At 41.3% G+C, this 15,138-nt stretch overlaps 1 protein-coding gene across 1 annotated transcript in view; it reads right to left on the bottom strand.

The window, feature by feature from the left end:
- CFAP65 (cilia and flagella associated protein 65) overlaps positions 1 to 15,138 on the bottom strand; it is a 49,038-nt gene that overhangs the window by 31,050 nt on the left and 2,850 nt on the right. The window contains 12 exon segments of the mRNA XM_074298721.1: positions 5,228 to 5,341; positions 5,343 to 5,588; positions 5,940 to 6,140; positions 7,307 to 7,572; positions 8,280 to 8,502; positions 8,751 to 8,893; positions 9,426 to 9,625; positions 9,974 to 10,140; positions 10,645 to 10,747; positions 11,409 to 11,596; positions 13,197 to 13,377; positions 14,792 to 14,997. Of these exon segments, the coding sequence (XP_074154822.1) occupies positions 5,228 to 5,341; positions 5,343 to 5,588; positions 5,940 to 6,140; positions 7,307 to 7,572; positions 8,280 to 8,502; positions 8,751 to 8,893; positions 9,426 to 9,625; positions 9,974 to 10,140; positions 10,645 to 10,747; positions 11,409 to 11,596; positions 13,197 to 13,370 (2,025 nt within the window). The 5' untranslated portion in view covers positions 13,371 to 13,377; positions 14,792 to 14,997.

The following is a 15,138-nucleotide window of genomic DNA, read 5'->3' as shown; positions in this document are numbered from 1 at the left end:
TTATGCATAGCACTCTTAGGTTTTCAAAGTGCTTGATATATAGTAAGTCATTTGAGCCACACAAAAAACTGGGAAGTAGGTGCTATACAGAAATGAGACAAATGCTGAGGGTTAAGTTGATGTCTGAGAATGGATTTGAATTCAGGTTTTGAAGACTCCAGGTCCAGCATGCTATCCCTCACCCACCTATATAATCTAGGATAAAGATCAGGAAATAGAGAGTCCATTGGCCCTATAGGTATCTAGAGTCAGCAAACTGGGGCCATTGGTTGTAACCCACCTCTTGAAAGACTGAGGGATGTTTCAAGATAAAGCTAATAAACAAAATAGAATATTGTTTTTCTATGGGAAGTGATGAGCAGAATGCTCTTGGGGGAAAAAAAAACCTGGAAAGTCCTCTATGAACTCAAGCAAAATGAAATGTACTGTATACAAACTAAAAGCAACAATTCTGGGGTGATCAGCTGTAAATGACTTTGTTCTCAGTAGCATAATGATCCACAACTACTCTGAAGGATTTGTGATGAAAAATCATATCTATAACCAGAGAAGAAACTGATTGGGTCTCAATACAGACGGAATCGTTTTCTCTCTCCTCTCTCTCTCTCTCTCTCTCTCTCTCTCTCTCTCTCTCTCTCTCTCTCTCTCTCTCTCTCTCTCTCTCTTTCTCTTTGAGGGTTTTTTATTAGGGTGGGACACTTATGTTTTCCTTTACACCATGACTTTTATGGAAATGTTTTGCATTTCTTAATGATTTAAAAAATGTTTAAAATTGTTTTAAATGTAAATGAAGAAAATATTAAATATGATTTTTTAAAAAGAGAAAATAAAAGATAAAACCAGCTCTTTCCCCAATTTCTTTTCCCAATGCCTATTCACCAACAGCTACTGTATCATATTTTCCTTCCTTCTCTAACCAAATGTTTCTGCTAAGTTGAATTTTGATGTCAATCATGAAGAGATCAGGGATTATTAGCTTGTGAACCAAACTCCTGTCTTAAGCGTTAGGAATCTTCTTAACTGGCTCTGAGCAACTATGGTTGTCATCCTAAATTTTCATTTGCTAAAAACTCCATAAAACAATATAGAAGGGCACTACAGGGAAGTGAAGAGCCATTATATTGAGCTAAAACTTGTAACAATGTATTTCTAATTAAGTCTCCAGAAACAAAGGGATGAGGGAGAGAGGCAACATATGTAACATAAAGAAAAAGTTTCTAAGGATGGTGAAGTCTTCCAGACAAACCTGTTTGCATATGATATTATACTTGGCTTCTTCACTCACTGCTCCTTTTCAGAGGTGTGCAACATTATCAACATTGTCAGATTTTTTTTTCAATATATTAACCTGTTTTGCTGATTTTTTTCTCTTCCACTTTTTCCTCTTAAAAATTCTTTATTATAAGGGATTACTCTTTGGAAAGAAGGGAAAGGAAGTAGGAAATCTTGGTGATATAAAAACAATAGATAAACTTTAAAAAACCTATTAAAAACCCACACAATCCAAGGTATTTGTAGGACTTTTTGCGATGTTATTGTTTGCTCTTCATTTATAAAGAGGACCAGTATCTTGATTAATGTATAAATGGATTTAAGTGAGACAGAGTTGCATGAAATTGTCAGCTTCACTCTCTCTTCCAAAATCTTCCAGTGGAAAGACAAAAGTCAAGATAACCTGGGATAAGCCAGGATGCAGTGGATGACCTTGGCTTCTTTACTAACCAAGCTTTTAAGGTTCCATAGCATCTGCTTCAGTTACTTTCACAGCCATTGGAATAGATTATTCTCATCTGCCCATTCCATGAGGGGACCTCTTCACATGCTGAGTGGTAGACAACCCCCTAATTCACAATGGATTTGAGGTCTGTTGATAACCTTCAATCTGACTTAGCCTAATTACCAAGACTATTGACTGGGAGGTGACTGTTGTTCGTGCTACAGTTCTTGGAGTCACAGGTAAGAACTGAGTGTCAGGAAAATACCAAAGGTGGATAAGTAGCCCTGAAAGAGACTCGGTAGCCAGAGGTTCTAGTCCTCCCTGAACAATCTATACACAACCATATATAACTTTTGATAATAACAAAGAATTGGAAACAAGGTGAATGTCCAATGACTAAGGAATAACTAAATAAATTTGCAGTACATGAATGTAATAGAATCTTACTGTATTGTAAGAAGTGATCAATGTGATGAATACAGAGAAACACTGAAAGCTCTATATGGACTGATTTATAATGAAGCTAAACCAAGAGAACATTTTACACAGTGACTATAATGGTACAAAATGAAATTACCCCCCCCCAAAAAAAAAAATCCAAGGTTACAATTTTATTTTTAAAATGGCTCAAAAAAGATACAAAAAGGAAACTATCCCAACCCTATGTAGAAGTGGGAGGTCTACAAGTGTACATTATACATATTTTTAGTCTTTTTGATATATTGATCAGTTGTGCTGATTTTTTTCCTTCTTTTTTTGGCTTTAAAAATATTGGCTCTTGAAAAAGGAAAGAGGGAGAGATATTCTAGAAAATTTTGATGTTATAAAAATTTCAAAATATGTCAATTTTAAAAAATCTTATTTTAAGGGAAAAAAGAGACAATGTACTGGTTACAGCAGGCCCTGGAATGTTGATAGGTCCCAGGAATAGAACCATAACCACTTTAAAAATGTTTGATCTAACCACATATACAGAAATGACAAAGTAGATAAAGTCCAGTGCCCAGATTATGACATGCTATTAGGTAGACTTTGTCTATATGTAAATAATGCTAAAAAACAAGATAGATACTCAACTAGATAGGCTAAAAATTAAATAGGAAGAAAAGAAATATTAAATCTTTAATGGCCCCAAGTTTTTTCTAGAAATAAAGGCACACCTTTTTAATAATAATATTCTGTTGTTTAGTTGTTTCCAACTTTTTGTGACCCTATTTGGGGTTTTCTTGGCAGAGATATTGGAGAGGTTTATCATTTCCTTTAACTCATTTTCAGATGAGAAAATTGAGGCAAACAGGATTCAGTGACTTGCCCAGGATCATACAGATAGTGTCTGCCAAGCCAGTGATCTATCCACTATGCCATCTAGCTGCCCTGAATAATAATATTCTATTGGTGCACTAATACTGTGAACCAAGGAACATAATCATCTCTCAAGATTGAAAACAAACATCACACAGCAAAAGGAGAATGGAGAAGCACATGGGGGATGTGAATAGAGAGTAATATATCACTGATGAGGAACTTCAGAGAACAGGAGTAAAAGAGACCATCACAAATGTGGTGGGGGTTGTATCACAGAGCATTTGATGAGATACCCTGGCGACTTCCAAGAAAATGTGTATTTACTTTTGAAGGACTTTTAACTTTTGGAGGACATAGGAAATCATTTCTTAGGTCCTTCTCTCTCCTTCCACTGGCTGAAGGAGGGAAGAGTTTACATCAAAGGATTGAGTTTAAAGACAAGACAGGAGTACCTTCCTAATTGGTTAAGTCTCTCATTTTGTTCCTATACTTTGGCTACCAAAATGATTTTCCTTAATTGCAGACCTATTTACATCACCGATCTCTTACTTAGCAAACTCTAGTGGATTCCTATTGACCCTGGATCATATATTATTTTGTCTTTCTATCATCCTTTTAAAAGTTATATTTTATATAAGTTTTATATGTACTGATTGTTACTATCACACTAATAAATATATTTATTTACAAATCAACATATACATTTTGGAGGTTCAAGTTTAAAATGTCTTTGCTGATAGGGGAGAGCATAAAAAAGGGAGTTTGGAGACCACCATTCTAGAAGACTTCTAAGACCTTGCCATGAAGGGGATAGCATGTGGTAGAGGCAATATCTATCTTCCAAGTTGCCCAGGCTGGTTTGTCTCTTAAAGGTTATAAAACTAAGCTTGAGACTGTTAGCATAACTTCCTGATCACCTAAATACAAAAACCCTTTAGGTATGAGGAGAAGCTTATAGCTGTTGCTGTTGGAGGTGTACCAGCATGGCAAATACAAAGGCAGGGGAGCTAATTGAATCAACATTGTGTCCTAGCTGACTAACTCTTCTATGCTGTTAAATAGCTAACTTAACTTTAACTGCATTAAATTAAAAGATTAAGTAAATCACTTTTGTTACATACATGATGGTCCATAAATGTCTCATTTAACTCTAATCCCAAAATTGATTTGCCTGACTGACCCAAGTCTGGGTTGTCCCCAAACTATCAGGATGAGCAGATATGGATGGTCTTTCAACTTGCATTTTTGGAGAGGAAACAACCAATCAATGGGATCACATCTGTTTGGATTTAAGTGAGACAGAATTGCACGAAGTTATCAACTTCACTCTCTTTTCCAGAGTCTTTGAAGTCCAATGGAAAGATTTTTGTCAAGAAAACCAGGGATAAGCCAGGATGCAGTTTGATTCCTTTACTATCTGACCAAGCTCTAAGGCTCCAGATATGTTGAATAAATGAAAGGGAGTCTTGTTCCAAAGAAAATAAATTATTTTGAGAAGTTTACTCTTCCAGGGCCTATTGTCTAAGGTGAAATTCCTAAACTAGTTTTTCTAATAAATCAGTTTCTTATGAATTTAGTTAAGTTGACTCATTTTCCTAGAACTTATCACTCTGTCGAGTGAATGGATTTGTCTTAACTTGCAAAGTTGAGGTTCAGACACAAACTCTTAAGTGATCCTACCAAGATGTAGTCACCCCTGACCTAAGAAACCTGCCATCTGCTCTCTCTTGGACTTTGGTGAACGAAATACAACTTGCCAGAGCATGAACAAATCCTCAAAAGTGTGAATCTATCCAAATCAAACCCACACAGTAAGCCCAAGAAGCCAGTGCCAAAGGAAGGTAGCAAGACTCCAGCCTCCTCAGAAACTTAAGAAGCATAAAAAGAAGGAACTCTGTGACATTTAAAGAGAAGTAAGTCAAAATACTACACTTTCAATTCTCCACATCCATCTTGAGGTACAAAAAAAGGATTCTAGTGTTTGTCTCTGTCTCTGTCTGTCTGTGTCTGTCTGTCTGTGTCTGTCTGTTTGTCTGTCTGTCTGTCTGTCTGTCTGTCTCTCTCTCTCTCTCTCTCTCTCTCTCACACACACACACACACACACACACACACACTTGCACACATTCATCCTCATGCATGGTACACACACACAGACACATGGAAGCACGCACATATACATGACACATTGGGCAAACACTCATGTACCTTGTAGTAGGCAAAGGCTTCAAGTTCAGCTGCATAGACTTTGTTGGGGCACTGAGGCTTGAAGTGTAGGCGGGCAGCTGTCTTCTTGAGTGGGGGGATGTCAACAACCTCAGGTTACTACCTGGAAGGGACTGTTGGGTTGTTGAGTCCAGACGACTGTAATCTTGCCTCTGGTATAATTGGTTAGGCAGAGTGGGAAGGGCTCGGGTTCCCCCAAAATAGAGCACCTGTCGAAGTTCACTACAAGGGGCTCTATGCTGATCGTTGGAAGGAAGATGACTGTGTCATTGGTACCATCGAGGAAATATTCACTGAAGGGGGGAATATCTGGATATTTTATAGGGGATGGCTTCTGAGGGTCCTGTGTGAACAAAAAGGGGGACTCAAGTCATCCTTTAAAGCTTATAGGAAAGGGCCTGGCCCCACTCAGATCTATTTCCTACCAAGTATTTCAACCAACAGAAGCAGGATAATTAGTCTTGATTTTGACACTTCCCCTCACCCCCTTTTCTGGCTGCTTTTCATGGCCTTCTCCTTCCTCTAAGAGACTCTCAAGACCTGACCTGGGAATAATGCTTTAATTTCTGATGGCAACAGAAGTGTACATTGGAGGAGTTATCACATCCCTACCTGGATTGTGGGGTACCTGGAAGAGTGCTACAGTGGCAGCATGGGAGCAGGAGTCTGTGCTGGCAATGTGATGAGCTAGTACCTCTTGGCGTAGCATGAGCGCTCCATCTTCATCCTGAATGAGCTTCTTCTCCTTCAGCATGATGCCCAATACATCTGGCGAAAACAGTGTCAATCCCCGTGCCATGTGGGTACGGTACCATTTAAGGTGTCGGGGTCTCAGGATGGCTGGCTTGGCACTATCAGAGTGGCAGGTTCCAATGATATCCAAGAACAGAGGTTCCTGCAACACCCCAAATGTGGCAATGAGGAACGGAAGGGGAGTCATGGTGGGTTTGGAGGTCAGAAGGAGGTCTGGGAGTTAGGGACAGAGAACAGGATAATAATAACTCAAGAGGTCATGGAGAAGAACATGGGGAATGATGATTAAGAGCAGGGACAAGGGGTGGAGTTGACAGTGAGAATAAAGGGATAGTATAAGAACAGATGCTGGAATTGTTTCCCACTCCTTAGGTCAGATGCTCTCTTTAAGAAGAAACTAATGTCCTTTCAGCACACCTTTGACTATGATTTTTCAGAACATTAAAGGGCATTCCAGGGGCACCTAGGTAGCCTGGAGGCCAAGAACACTATAGTGAACTGGGCCAAACTACTGTGGACTCAACTAGCCCACTCTCAAAATTTCAAGAGGATAAAATATACTTAATGTGAACATCCAGGGCAAGGGAGTTTGTAGAAAGATGAAGAAACAGGCCCACTCAATTGGCTTGAACTTAGGAGACCCTCGGATCCTTTTTGGCCAACTACAACCTCCAAGTCATGCTCAGAGATCTACCCCCCCTCCAAGCAGGGAAGACTGTCCCAAACCACAAGGCAGAGGGCAACCTAATCATCTGTATCCCAGGACTAACTATGACTTCCATGTCATAGATCACAGAATCATTTATTCATGGATCTCAAGAGGCTATCTGGTCATTAACTCCCCTCATTTTACAGATGAGGGACTTGAGAAATAGGTCAAATAGTGAGTAAAGATGTAGAATTGGAGCTTAGTCCACTTAGGTTACACTGGGGAAGGAGCAGTGGGGAGAGGCAATGATGGCCAGATGGGCATCCAACCATCAAAGACAGCAGAGAAATTCAGAGATATGGTCGGTGTTAATAGTGCCCAATGGGCTCATATTGCTTTTCACTCATCCTTGTCATACAAAGTATTATTGTCCATAGATCTCTGGAGAGGGAAGGGGATCCTACGTATATCCCAGCAAATCAAGGTCAAGACTGGAAAAAAAGATTCTACTTCCCTGGAGAGTTCTGCTCACCACCAATGGTTTCTCATGTGTCCTAATATTTCTCTATTCTCTCTTTAAAAGACTGGAAAGAGTTTCTGCCTGTGCTACTCAATCCCCCTCCTTCCCTAGTCTTCAGGTCAACTTCTCTTCATCCTACCTGGTGGTGGATCAGACATGCTACTCTTCGGTAGCAGATGATAGGGTGAGTGGGCTGGAAGGTGACAGTCACCAGTTTCTTCTCCTTAGCACCCAGGAGCCCACTTTGAGGCTCCAGGGAGAAAACACTCTCCTGGTTATCAATCTCAAACATGAAGTAAGCCGGGCAATTGGAAGCATTTTCCATCGTTAGAAATTTCGTGGCACTCTTGCCTAAGCTGATCCAGTAGAAATCAACGCAGTAATGGTTGAAGGACACAGCAGGGCCTAAGCAGATGGGAAAAGCAGGAAGACCACCCTACTCAGTGTCTGCAGACTTGGGAAACTCCCTTCCACCAGCCTCCGACTTCACTTCTCTCAGTGGCTACAGCTTCACACTTGGAAATAAAAGGGGGCTTAATAGGAAACCATCCACAGGGGCTCCCCCTTTATAAGAGATGAATTTCTGGACCAAGAGCCTGTAGTGCTACAGAAGGAAATGGGCTTTAATGCCAATAGGTGAGAGATGAGGGTTAGACATTAGGGAGGATCCACGGAATGTGGAGCACGTGAGACACAGCAGCGGCTGAGACTAAGAGGATAGGAAGATTTCTTCTTTATTATCTTTTCTAAGAATAGGAAAGCCCTGGGTCAGTCTGGCTGGAGGGTAGTGAACTTGAAGACAATAGGATAACCAGACAGTTTCCAGGAAGCCGCCTTAGTCTGGTGTTGTCGGGAAGGATCCCCAGTATTCTAGCATTAGCACGTTGTGCATATGACCCTCCTTGCCCCGCCATAGGAGGCTGGAAACCTTCTAAGGTGCCCCTCCCCCTGAATGGTTACCCCTGCTGTAAATGAATAGGAGATGTGATTCTTACATCAGGCCACCAGATGGCATCAAACACCCACTTGGAAAAGATGAAGCAAGATGAACTTGAATCCCCCCCATTGAGCAAGTGGGAAGCAGGGGACAAGGACATGGGGAATATCAGTACCTGCACCTATGCCAGTTAGTTTGAGGGAGACTTCAGAGGTGTTCCCAGGTGGTAAAATTTTAAGGTAGTCGACACTCTGAAGACCCGCAGTTTGGGGATGGAATAAGAGCGACAGCCACATCTGCTCCCCAGGGTACACCACGCCTCGAGCCAACGGGCAGGTGAACACTCGGTCGTCCTCATACAAGTCCCGGTTCACCTCAATATGGAATGGGGCATTCACCTAGAGAGGCCAGAGTAGGAAAAGGAGGTCAGGAGCAGCCCACAGAAGGGAGGGGATAATAGTTATTATTGTAATTACAGACATCCATAGATCTCTTTAAGGGTTTCAGCCACATAAATGATGCTTTTAGAGGGAAGGAGTACGGAGGGAGGAACAAAGGTTTTCCTGAAGAATCTGGTGCCCTATGAATCAGAGTCCCCTGGGAGTTGGATAAATCAGACCCTCCTTCCTCAGACCCTGAACTATACCACAGATGGGTTAATCAGCTGGATGCACTTCTTCGTGGTGTGGCCCACTGGGGCAGGACCAAAGTTCACTTCCTTGTGAGAGGTTAGCTCAACCTCCTCAGGATCCTCCTTGTTTACACATACCAGCAGCTGGCAGCATTTAGCTGAGGAAGAAAGGAAAGGGAGACAGTGTTAGAATTTTGGAAGAACACCCAAGTAAGCAACCTGAGTCCTATGCCAAGGAAAGCCCAAATGTTCAACCTGCTAGCTGCATGAGAAACCTGATTATTTTCAAGGCTATAAATTTGCCCTAGTGACTGGGAAAGACTACAAGAAGGTGGAGTCTTGGAGAGGTCAACTTAGAGAAGCCCGACAGTGGAAGAGAAGAAGAAAATAAAAGAAATATTATGTTTTGTGGAGGGGGATGTCAGGAATTAGAATCAAAGCAAAAATTTCAGGTTTGGACCCAAGGAGCTTGTTCCATTTCCATTAGTAGTAGCATGCTAGAATGGAAGGAGGTCCAGGCTCAAGTCTGGTTCTTCTATTTACCGGCTGGCTGGTCTTGAAAAATCATTCTCAGTTTCCTCATTTAATGTGTTGGACTAGATGTTTCTTCCAGGTCTAAGTTTTTAAGTGTTTATGAGCTCCATCCCCAGTGGCCTAGCCAATGGGAAGGACAAAAAGGTGGGGGCTTACCAACAGCTTGGAGTTGGATGACAGTTTTCTGCTCACCAGCTTCTCCATACCAACAGCTGGCCTGGATATCATAGATGAGTGCCACAAGAGGCTGGAATACAACCTTCATCTGGCATACCGAGCCTGGCTCCAACAACCCCGTGGTGGGTAATATGTGAAATGGGTTGGGGGAATCCCATGTGAAGAAGGTGGGCATGTCCCTGGGGGGAAACATCAGAACTATGAGAGCTCATTCTTGTTCCCCACTTTTCATAACATCCTAATCCCAGCTCTCCTCTCTCTGGGCTTGTAATGTCTGGTGGTAAAGGACCCCCCTTCCTTCCCAGAATCCTCCTTAAAGTCACCTCCCAACCTAAAGGGGCACTCCCAGAACCTTCTGACTTTGGTGTTTTCCAGTTTCCTAGGGAAGGGGATTTCCTGGAATTTTGAAAAGCTTTCCTCATCAAATGGTCCTTTCCATATTTAGCCTGCTCCTGATTGACAGAACTTGGAGGGACAAGTACAGTAAGTCTAGGTATGGATAGGCAGTATCATAGGAATGAACTCACCCCACATTACATAGATTGAACCAGGCCTCAGAGGTATCAGACACAGCACACAGAGGCAACTGCAGTGATGGGGGGCAGAATAACTGATGTGTAGGCAGAATGGCTTTAAGCTCCACTGAAAACTCACCTTCTGCCATTACAAAACATAAACGATCCAAATACTGCTTCTGTGGTAAGAAAGGACATGAAGTGGATGAACAGAGTTGGGGACAGGTACAGAGAAGAGGAAAGGCAGGAGCTACTCTCCTTGCCCCTCTGCTTGGTCAAGATAACCAGGAGCAGAGATGGGCAGCACAAGAACAGAGAGCTCCTCGTGGATTTGGGGAAGAGAAGATGGTTACTACTGCCCAGAAAGTAGAATTAGAATGATCCATGTCTTACAATAATATGTGAGTAAAGAAGGAGGAATTTAGGATCTCTGAAAGATCCAGGAGATTCTGAAGGTCAGACGCTACTAGAATATTACTTCCAAATACCCTGTTGCCTTTACTCCACGTATCCTTAGGGAAACCTTCCCTCTTTCCTCGCCAAATCCTAGTAGGATTGAAGGCTGAAAATCTAATTTTCAGGACTTCTCAAGTAGAAGATTCAGCTTTAAAAAGAGTTTAAGGAATGGCTGATGTAAAGTTCCTCCCTCCTCCCACAAGGCCCACGAACTGACCCATACATACCTCTTCCAAGGGCCGGAAGATTATAGGAAGAGTAAAGGACATCCCAGGGCCCAAAAAGATGGTCTGTGGGTACACTGTGAAAAAGAATTTAGTGCTGGGAAGCCTGTGGGATGGAGCCAGGAGAGAAAAATTTTAGAAACAAAACTAAATGAACCAGCAGTGTTTGTAGGGCTGAGAATCTACAAAACTAGAGGAGTTTGGGAAGCTGGGGAGGGTCAATTAATGAAAAAGTGTCATGGCTTTGAAGACATATAGACATAGCACATTTTGGGAGGCAATTAGGGCTAAGTGACATGCCCAGGATGGAGGGCTATAAGTATCCGAAGTCAAATTTGAACTCAGGTCTTTCTGATTATGAGGTCTTTATCTACTAACTGCTCCAAACACAACATATTAGCATCTCCCTTCTAGGCTACAAGATCTCTTTCACATACTCCATGTAATTCTTTGGCTTTGCCTCAATGCCTCCATCTTAGATGAAAAAGCTCTTTTTTTTTTTTTTAAGACAGTGGCTGAAACTGGAATGATGTCTGGGGAGACACTAAAGCTCTAAAAATGATTAGGGCGCCTTTGGGCACAGTATCCGAGAGTGCCTAATTTCAAAAAAATCTCCTCTGGTAGAAAGTTTAAAAAGGATTGATTGTGACAGAGGAAAAGACCTAAGCATGTCTTTTGTGGGAATGTGGGGATGTGACATGGAGGCCTCAAGACAGGGGTGGGCTGGGTGAGCAGCTTGAGGGAGAAGGGGCACCTCCTTTGTATACCTGTATTTCAGCTTCTGGGTTTTTGTGTGTATATTTTTCAAAGTCAAGTTCTTGGTGATCTCCTTGCCTAGCATCCAATTTCTCCAGATCAGTGACTCAGCCACCTGGATACCCCAGAAGACCCCCTTCTTCATTTTGCTCTGCTTCTTCCGTATACATCGTAGATTCCCTAGACCTTGTTCTGGTTGCTTCAGTGGAAGGATACGAGAAAGAAAAGAAAAAGGATTTCCTCTCCATTCCTCAAGTAGGATTAACAATAATTCATCCTTTCCACTCTCCCCACTGTTTTCCTTTCCAGGTGATAACCTTTTCTACTTTATCACTGGCTCCCTCTCCAAGCTATTATCTCTGGCAAACAAACCCATGTTCTTTCCATAATGTCTCTCCATTTCAGGTTCAGACTCACTATGTGCCCTTTTCTCTATTCCTTCTTAAATTTCCCTCTTTTTCTTCCTTTTCCTTATTTTTTTCCATTTGGGGGAAATTTCCCCCAGAAGTTCTTTCTGATTCTGGGTATCACTCCTAGATATAACTCAGTCCCTCCCTTTTTCATTTGCCCAATAAGTAGCACAGGATCAGATCTCCATTCCAACTCTCTCTCAAGGGATTTAGGAGCCATCTTCCTGAAAGTGAGAGACTAGGCTTGGAAACTCCTCATGTCTGGGTTCCATTCTTAGCGCTGTCCTAGGCTTTAAAATATAGGCTATGCTTTTGTTTTTCCATCTGTAACAAGTAGCTTCTCAGTTTTCTAAATATCCCTAAGAAGTCTCTGAAGAACTCCACAGAGACTTCCAAGTTATAGTGAGCATCCAAGAGAACAGAGAAAAACCCACTTTGGAGCCTCCCCCTGTCACCGTTAATTCCATTCTTAACCTTAGTTCCATTCTTCCTATGAAGATGGCAATATTATATAGCATTAATAGAGTCAGTCTGGTGTAGTGGAGAGAGAGCTAGGTTCTTCTGGAAACAGGAAGAGAGAAGGGTTCAAGTCTCACCTCTGACCTATACTGGCTATGCAGCCTTGCTCAAGGTTCAGAGACTTTTAAGATTATAAACTGCAGAGAGGATACCCATCGGTAGAGGGTACTTCCTCAGTCAGCAGGTCCCTATGCCTATAAAATCAGAGGTATAGTCCCTATCACATCATATGTCACCATCCCAGGACTAGATTAAAATATACATATAATATCACTTAATCCCAATTGCTTCAGCAAAAAAGAAAAATATATACATATAATATTCATATTTTCATACATGAATATTAATGATCACTATTAATATTTTGCACCCAACTTGCCAATGTGCAAAAAGGAATCATTTGGGAGGAAGAGAGTGTATAAGTCTCAAATGCAGCCACTAGAGCTGTAACTAGTATGTAGTAAATGGGGGTTTGCCTCATGGTGCTGCACAGAGAAAGTCCTATGAATTATTAGCATTTGTCATCTCACTTTGTGGACTTCTGCTGGACTTGGAAGGTCCCTGGGCCAACACGAGAACGGTCAATAGCAGGGGAAGAGCTAATCCAGTCCCTGCCCCAATTGGGATTAGGTAAGAAGGGGTGGGGTGTCCCTTTTCTCTCTACAACTTCACTCAACCTCTACCTTGTCCAAGGAGAAAATACTTCCCCATTGCAGTTCTAACAGTGACATCTAATATGATATACAGTTAAAAATGTACAACACAGGTGTGAACCCTTAGCTGCACTGCCAGTGTATACAATCTATCCAGCTGAATTCACAAAGGATTCTGGCTCCTTCACTCAGCCTGCTGAGGCTGGCCCTCCCTCACCTGGGCACTGATGCTAGTGTTGGTCCAGGCACAAGTACTCGAAGAGCTGCCAGTTGCACTGGCCCTGCTGGTGACACTGAAGGTGGGGCTGGAGTTAATGGTACAATCAAAGCTGTCGCTGGGTTTCTGAAAAGAGTCGGGGCTCAAGGCCCAGCTCTTCACCTGGGTGAGCATTGGGCTCCTGAAAAAATAATTTGTGGTGAGTGAGATATTCTCATCTTCATTGTCATCACAGTACAGAGATTCACGTCTAGGAAAGGACATGGCAAACTTAGAGGGGAACCAATGAGGAGACGAAATGTGACCGAGAACTTAGCTACAATGGGAAGGCAGAAAAGGAACTAAGAAAAATCTGGCTCAGGAGTTTAAAAAAAGATTGATAGAAGACTAGACAATGGAATCACTATGTCATAGAAACTTAGAATCATAGAATTTTAATGTTGATAAGAAACTTGGAGATCACTGCAACAGTTGTGTTTCTATAGGGAGAGCCAAGCCAGAGGAGAACAAGGCTTAGAGGGTGAGTAAGAGTCCTCAGTCTTGTCCCACAACTGGCTACCTTCCCTGTTTTGTGTTCTTTGTCATTATTTAGTCTGGGTTTTTATCATAACACATGAGTTATCCTTAGTTTATATTATCTAGTTGTTTTCTATAATAATGTATAAGTATAATCCAGGATTAGGGGAGCTAACATGGGGTCCATGTTTTCTTTTTCTGTGCCTTTCAAAGGGCCTAGAACAAGTGCTGTGTAGTCAATGCTTTGTTTCTTTATAATTAATAAATTAATAAGGCAGTCTCCCTCAAACTAATTTGGTCACAGAATACTTTAAATCTTAAAATATGCTGAAGGAACTCATACGTGCTGGTCTGGGTCACCTAGGGATACAGGAATCTATACCAGGATAATAAAGGCTAGGGGGTCTGGGAAAATTTTAGAATGAAATAGAGGATGCTATTCCTGAAAAAATAGCTGGAAAAAATAATTATTTTGATACATACATAGTATCTCTAACACTTAGAGAAGAAAATATTAATATTAGTGTTTTCTCACAGAACCTCTAGCCATATCAAATACCAGGGCTCTGTGGAATAGTTTCAAAAAGCTGGATTTATCAAGATTCAGATTTTCTAAAATTCTATGAGCTGAAATCCCCATTTCCTTGGAGTGGGGGACTAGAGAATTCATGGGGTAACTTTTTATCTCTACGTGAATAAACTGTTATATATACCTCCGATCAATTTAGCTCAGAGTTTCCCTGGTATCAATGTCAAAAGTTTGAAGTTAGACTTTAAATATACCTAATTCTTCTATCTGTGTGACTCTGGGCAAGTCACTTACCCCCAGCTTCAGGAAAAAATATATATAACCTAATTCTTTTTGGTAACTTCTTATGGAACTCTTATTCATCAATACACTTAAGACTCTTTTGGAACTACTTATATTTTTAACCTGTTCCCCATTTAAGGTAAAGAGTTCTATAAACCTGTTACCCCTATATACTCTTTTGTTTGTCCCCAAATCACTACTCTCAAGTTTTGATAAGTGTCCCCTACAGTTTTAATGCTTTAATATTTAGTGAACAAGTCTAACTTACCCTTCAAGATTTTAGGCATCTATCTACTCAGCCATCTTCTTTCCAGGTTAAAGAATTATAGTTTCTTAGAGTCTGTATTCAGCAGTCCTGAGTTTCCACTGATCAAATTTACTTGCCTTGCTTGTTTTCCTTTCCTAAGTGTTGAACATCTATACAATGTATTTATATTATATCTTGTTTGAGACTCTCTAGGGGTCTGATGAGACCTAGAATAGGAATAAAGAGGATACTTGGATATGTTTCAGACTAATTACTGAACAGAATACAAATGCTTTTCCAGAAACAATGGACTGGAAAAGAGGGAAAGAGTATATTCTATGAGGATGCTATAGGTGTTTGGGGTTGGC

This window comes from Sminthopsis crassicaudata, chromosome 3 (assembly GCF_048593235.1).
Source record: "Sminthopsis crassicaudata isolate SCR6 chromosome 3, ASM4859323v1, whole genome shotgun sequence".
NCBI lineage: Eukaryota > Metazoa > Chordata > Mammalia > Dasyuromorphia > Dasyuridae > Sminthopsis > Sminthopsis crassicaudata.
The sequence above is the reverse complement of the archived record's forward strand: the minus strand, read 5'-3'. Positions and strand labels throughout refer to the sequence as shown.